Consider the following 7,192-nt stretch of genomic DNA (forward strand, 5'->3'; position numbering starts at 1 on the left):
CCTGGTGGTAGTAATGACAAGATGGCATATCCCAGTTGGTGAGGGTCTTTAGTGATGGATGTGCCACCTTGAGGCACCACCTCTTGAAGTCTTCAATAAAAGGAGGCTTGTACCTGTTCTTCTTCCTGTTCTGTGAAATTAATGTGTAGCTGCTAGAAGAAGCAACATTATATTATAAAGGAAAGTAAATCAGTTTTGGCTCTGTCTAATACTTGGGTGGACTTTATCTCTGCAGAACCTTCAATGAACCAGCCACCAAGCTATGGAAAAGAACTTCTCCAAAGATTGTGGCTCCTACTGGTGTGCACCAGTCACAAATGACTCCATTACCAACCTTTTAAATAATGGTGAGGAAGACAGAAACATTGGCTTGCTTGGACCCTGAAGGAATAGTATCTTTGGTTGTTCTCCACCAGTTTGTGAGCTAGAAGAAACCGAAACTTTTCTCCCTTCCCACAAATGTGTACTGTTTTCTGACAGTTATTCAGTCCTCTGTGCAATGTTGCAAGAGTGCACAGAAGCAAAGTTTCAAGAACATCGGGAATAATTTAAGGAAAGTAGACAAAATGTCTTCTTGCATTTGCTATCGATGTATTGTGAGTGTTGGAAGACTAGCTCTCCTGTGAGCTTGTCCTGTTCATCCGTGGCTGCCAACTGGATCTGTTCCTGCTGGAGAGCTGCTGGACCTAGGTTTGCTAAGCTTTCAATCTGCTCCATCCCCCAGGTACTGCAAACTTCCCACTGGCCCGTCCTCCTCATGACCGCACTGGGATTGTATCTAAGGAGCTGAAATACTGAAAAGTCATCAGTTGAAGATGTACTTCTGCTAAGCTAGATAGTTCCAGAGAAGATGACATACAATGCTTGGGGGTCCAAATGCAAAAAAAAATTGAGGATGTAGGACAAGATTTTACTGAGTATTATTGGCAAAGCTATAAAGGTCATTTTCCAAAGTCAAACTAAGTGACTCCCATGCCTAAAGGGGAGTGTGCTCAACTGTATTTTCCATTATTTATATCAAAAGTTTTTTTTAAATAACAGTATTGCTTAAAACCCTTTGTTTCTCACTCTTTAGGGAAAGTTGCATTTTTTTTTCAGACGGCTATTTCTTAAACCATTAATGTAAGTCAAACTTCTGCTGTGAAGAGGAAAGGAGCACTGCAGCTTGTTAGATGCACTGAATGATATCCCCAACCTCACTCCCATTTTTCTCCTTGCTGTTAGTATGAGCCCGATGTCTGATTTACAGACCTTACTGGCATTTGATTTTGAATTATCAGTTCCTCTACTAAACTCCAAATAGCGAGCGTGCATTCTCTAGAAGCACATCGTCCCTGACATCTGCAGCATAACTTTGTTGGCTTTTGTGTTACAAGAGGTGACTGGGAACCTTTTCCCTTTCGTACCATAGAGGAGTCTCACTGAGATGCGACAAAACAGCTTTCTTCAGAATTTGCTTTGCTCTCTGGTAGTCCTTAGCAATAGGAGTTCCAAATCTTTTAAAAGAAGAAGTCTTGTTATAGTGATGTTTTGTTGTGCTAATCTTGTTTCCAGAATGCACGTATCACTGGCTAGTACAAATCTTACTACCTTCCCACATTGGCTCTCAGTCAGGTGTGGTTCTTCTGATCCGAAGGTGACTTTGCCCCATGTTCCATGGTCTGTCTGACTACTTAAGGCAGGGTGAAGTACTGTGGCTTCCAAACTGGCTCCCAGCTGACTCTTGCCATTTTCTGTTCAGTCACTCAGACTGCCGGTGTTTGGTGAGCACAGCTGTTCATTGCGGCAGTGGCTTTTGACAAGGACACAGTGTGCCAAGTTACACCAGTCCCTTTTAAAAGCGTGCAGACTCGGGACCAATGAAATGAATGCAGGAACTGATGGAAACCCTCAGTAATCAGGCAATGAATGGGGTGCGAGAATCATTTCAGGTCATTGGCTCTCAGCCAGAGATTATCCACCTAAAATGTTAATCACAGTAGCCGCCTGGCCCACTGGCCATTTTCTTCTGGAGGACATTGTAATAACCTTATAATTAGGTGCAGTTTGTCTGGCCTTAGTTCTGCAACACCTCAATCCCTGCTTCAGCCATCCCTGAGTTTTTTTATTTCCATTATGTTGAACTAGCTCGATCCTGTTCTCCAACTTCTTTCTCCACCCCACAGCTCCTCTGTCCAATTGCAACACTCTGCTATCCGCTCCCCTTGGCTGCTTCCAGCCTATAGGCTGTAATAAGATCTCTAACTTTGGTGTTTTCCCACGCAGAAGGATCACTGTGTCATTCTAGCAAAGGAAGTCATTCTACCCATTGAATACATTCTGGCTGTTGGTCAGGCAATCCATCAGTCATTTTCCCTGTAACTCTGTGGCTTATTATTTCTCTCCTGAAGGATCTGATTTCCACAGTCAACAGGTCCCACATCTTGTAAACCTTTTCCTTGCATCCCTGTATCTCTCATTCAAGATGCTAAGCCTATTGCCCCTGCCCACTCCATGGTTGGGAACAGCTTCCCTCTCACTGCTTTCTCTAAGCCTCTTGTGTCCTATCTGACTTTTCCCAAACCTAAAATTTACTTTCAGAACAATCAAAGCCCACATACGAGGGGTCACACATGTCTACATTTGTCCTATATCATGTTGAGATGCAAATTCTACCAGCAGAATGGGCAATTAATATTCTGTTAATCACACATGAAATTATGATTTTTAAAGTAAAAAGGTAGTGTTAGTAATGATAACTGTATAACTATCTGATTATTTGAAGATAAAATGGGTGTGATGCATGAAACTCCACCAGGGAAGGCAGTTAGATGGGACAGCTAACTACCTTCCCATGTCTGACTCGCAGTCAGCTTTGTTTACATCCACCCATTCACGTCAATCTTATTTTATTGTCCCTACCGCTCCTCCCAGATTCTATCATCTACCCACACTGCAAAAACAATTTACAATGGCAATTAACCCGCCAATCTGCAGGTCTTTTGACATGGGGGGGGTGGGGGAACCAGAGCACCCAGAGGAAACACATGGGGTCACAGGAAGAACCCCCCAGAGTCATCTCCCACAGTCAGTTGCTGAAGTTGTGAGATCACTGCTGTACCCGCTGTGCTGTAGAGTTCGAGTCCAGTCCTACTGGTGAGCTGTTTGCTTCTGAAAAGGCTGTCGAGACACCATTTCACCATCTTCTGAAAGATGGGGGTGAAGCAACAGGCCTTGGTCTTACCAATGTCACCCTGGTCAAGAGAATTTAAAAAATTTGCAAATAAGGGATGATTTCCAACAATGTTAAGGAAGGCTTTCATTTTTGCTGCAGTGGCAAATTTCCAGCAGCTCAGTCAGTCTCCACTAAGAGAGAAATATTGTTCATGCTTTTCATTGTTGATTGTTCATTTAATATGACCTTTTTGTTTTGAGCTTTCAGAACCTTGTAAGTTCCTTGAAACAGTTGAGTCAGTGTAGTGACTTAGAATTGTGGTCATTGTTGTAACATAGGGGAACAGGGCAGCCTCTGTGCACAACAAGATCCCTTGAGCAACCATATGATAATGACTGGGTTGACCTCAGACATGTTGATTTGAGAGATGACTGTAGGAATAGCCCGTCCTTGAAATGCTGGGCTGGAATCTATTCTGTACACGAGCAGATGAGAGCCTCTATGTAATGTCTGATCTGGGAGGTGGTAGCTCTAACGTTGCAGCGCTCTCTTGAGTATCATAATTTCACCTTCCTTTGTCCTCATTTTTCTGGAGCTGATGCTTCTGAAGATATTGAACAGAAAGAGACCGTTCAGCCCATCAACTGAGGTAATTACTACTCCGTGACCTGATTCCAATGATACATCTTTTCCTTGCACTCCTTAGTAAACAAAACATTTCCCAGTCTCTGTTCTGGAATTGACAATTAACCCAACGTTTGCCAGAGGGTTCCAAATTTCCCCCACTCATTGCATGGAGGTGCGACTCCCACCTGAAACCCTTGCTCAACTCTTTTTCGGCTCTTCCCAGATACCCAAACAGTGGAAGCAGTTTAATTTGGAAGAAGCCCACCACAGAGCATTACATCCTAATCAGTGACTTCATGGCGCTTTCAGCAACAGTTACTAGTATCCCATATGCTGGTGGTCGTCTTTGTACAAATTCGAGTATTACCTTGGATTCTTCATCCAAAACTATTTGCAAACCTGACAGTTAACCTTATTCCTAGGACAGCATGCAAGAAGGCATTGATTAGAATAAAATGTGCAGCTCTTATCTTGCTGTAAAAGTGTTAATCAATAAGGTAATTCATTGCATACTTATCAGTATTGATTGTTAATGTGACACATAACCTCACTTTGTATAACGTCCATTTGGTAGTTGAATTGTACATGTTTACAGTAAATGTGTTCACTTATTATTCTGCATATTTTCCTCTTTGGACAATTACATGCAAGGCATTGCACTTTTGTAACAGTGTGTTGAATATTTTTTTGTCTCCCTTTTATGTGTCAGTGTTGGAGTTGTACGGGGGTTACCACCATGAGCTGATGCATCGGCTTGGCATTTTGCCACTTTTGTTGACAGTGAATTCCATTTCCACCTCTATCTGCTCTCCCGACTGCCTGCATCCTCTGAATGGGACCGTGATGGAACAAGGTGACAGTATTCCTGCTCTGGAGCTGGAATGTACTCCTGGTGATTCGGGTGTGTGGCGTGAGGGGCCAGCACCAGTCACAATCATGGTCCTAGAGTCATCAAGCACCGCAGCACAGAAACAGGCCCTTTGGCCCATCTAGTCTAGGTCTGCTGCCTCGTCCTATCTACCTAAATCCCAACTGTAGACCTTCATACCACTCTCATCCATGTATCTATTCAAACTTCTCTTAAATGTTTCAATTGGACCTGCATCCACCACTTCTACTGGCAGCTTGTTCCACACTCAGACCACCCTCTGAATGAAGTAGTTTCCCCTTAAATATTTAATCTTTAACACAAAGCCTGTGACCTCTAGTTCTAGTCTCACCCAACCTGAGGAGGAAAAAGCCTACATGCATTCAGCCTATCTATATCCCTTGTAATTTTGTATACATGTATAAGATTTCGCCTAATTCTGCTATGCTCCAGGGAATAAATTCAATCTTTCCCTGTAACGCAGGTCCTCAAGTCCATATAAATTTTCTCTGCACTTTTTGAAACTTGATACCTTTCCTGTAAGGAGGTGACCAAACTGCACACGATGCTCCAAATTTGCATCACCAATTTTTTAGACAAATTGAGCACCACATCCCAACTCCTGTACTCGGTACTCTGATTTATAAAGACCAGTGTGCCAAAACCCCTCTCTCTATGATCCTAACTACCTGTGATACCACTTTCACGGAATTGTGGATCTGTATTCCTAGGAGTTTTTGCTCTACGGCACATCTTTGTGCCCTACCATTCATTGTGCAAGTCTTACCCTGCTTTGTCCTGCCAAAATGCAACATCTCGTATTTATCTGCATCAAGTTCCATCTATCATTCTTCAGCCCTTTTTCCCAGATCACTTTGCAAGCTTTGACAGCCTTCCTCATTGCCCACTGCTCTCCAGTCTTGGTAACATCCCTAAATTTGCTGATTCAGTTTACCATGTCATCATGCATATCATTAAAATAGATGATAAACAACAGACCCAGCACTGAACTTGTTAAGGCAGTCACTCAAGGCAAGTTACCAGAAGGAATCTGATGCTGGCTAAGCCAAAACTTTGCATTTAATGATTGGTTACACTATTTCACTGATAGAGTAAATTGGTTTACTATTGTCACATGTACCAAGATGCAGTTGAAAAGCAGTTTTGTGGGCCATCTGAATAGAGTATTACACAGTGCATTGAGGTAAGTACAAGGAAAAACAGTAACAGAATACAGAACCAAGTGTTACAGTGACAGAGAAAGTGCAGGCAGACAGATGTAAGGGCCATAATGAGGTAGATTATGGGATCCAGAGTCCATCTAGGTTACTGTTCGATAGTTGTGTAATAATGGGATTGAAGTTGTCCTTGAGTCTGGTGATATTTTCAGAATTTTGTGTTGCTTATGGTGTATCAACATAAATTGGAATGGGTAGACAAGGGCGTAACAAATTTCTTTAGCCTCCTGAGGAAGCAAAGGCTCTGATGAACTTTCTTGGCTGGAGCATACATGATCGGACCAGGAGAGGCGAATGGTGATGTTCACTCTTAAGACATTGAAGCTTTCGATCCTCTCGACCTCAGCACCATTGATGCAAATAGGAGTATTTGTTAGTCAGGGGATTGAGTTCAAGACAGTGAGGTAATATTGCAGCTTTTAAAAACTGTAGTTGGTTCACACTTGGTGTGTTGTGTTCAGTTCTGGTTTCTTCATTAAAGGAAGGACGTGGAAGCTTTAGAGGGGGTGCAGGGAGCTTTACCAGGATGCTGGCAGGTTAGAGAGCGTGCTTTATGAGGAAAGATTGAGTGAGCTAGGACTCTACTCTTTGAAGCAAAGGACAAAGGAGGAGGAGCAGTGACTTGACAGAGGTGATTTTTTTTTCCTTCCCCCCACCTCCCCAGGGTGGCAAAAGTCTGCTCTGTGCTCCCATCTTGCTCAACTCCATCTGGCCTTCAATTTGTTGTGGTTTTGGAGAAGGGGTGGGATGGGACAAGGAGGCAGGGCAAAATGTCCTGTTCCCACTTGGCAGATGATGCCTGCCACCTGCAGCATTTGACAAAGCAGTCCTCATCCCCATTCATTCCACTGGTCTCACAATGTTCGTTGACGTACACGGTGTCCACAAGTTGGGTGTTCATAGCCCAGAGAGGACCTGTATGATGGTAAATGCATCGACTTGGCCAAGTTATTGAGAGAAATATGATGCTAACGAGATCATCTGGGTTAAGGGGCAGATATTAACAAGGATTCCTCTGGAGTTTGGAAAGATGGAAGTGTTTAGAGCCTGTTAAGGGAACAGGAGATTCTGTTTACTCTAAGGCACCACACCTCAGTATGGTACTGGGCCTCTCACCGATTACTAGAGTGGAGCGTGAGCTATCAATTTTCTGGCTTTGAGGCAAATGATTTGTCCCTTTCAGGATGCAAGCAATGGATGCTGAGTTCAAAATTCAAAGTACATATAATATCAACGTATGTATTCTACACACATCCTTGAGATTTGTCTTCTTGCAGGCAGCCATAAGACAAAGAAACTCAAATA

At 43.1% G+C, this 7,192-nt stretch overlaps 1 protein-coding gene across 4 annotated transcripts in view; it reads left to right on the plus strand.

Annotated features, from left to right (window-relative positions):
- The window catches only part of ss18 (SS18 subunit of BAF chromatin remodeling complex), a 53,546-nt gene extending 49,082 nt beyond the window's left edge, over positions 1-4,464 (plus strand). For all 4 annotated transcript variants that reach the window (XM_063060378.1, XM_063060351.1, XM_063060370.1 and 1 more), the window contains one exon: positions 236-4,464. In XM_063060378.1, the coding sequence (XP_062916448.1) occupies positions 236-247 (12 nt within the window). In that variant the 3' untranslated portion in view covers positions 248-4,464. The remainder of the gene's footprint in view (positions 1-235) is intronic.
- The last annotated feature ends 2,728 nt before the right edge of the window (positions 4,465-7,192 follow it).

Source organism: Mobula hypostoma, chromosome 1 (genome assembly GCF_963921235.1).
Source record: "Mobula hypostoma chromosome 1, sMobHyp1.1, whole genome shotgun sequence".
In the NCBI taxonomy this organism is placed as follows: Eukaryota; Metazoa; Chordata; class Chondrichthyes; order Myliobatiformes; family Myliobatidae; genus Mobula; species Mobula hypostoma.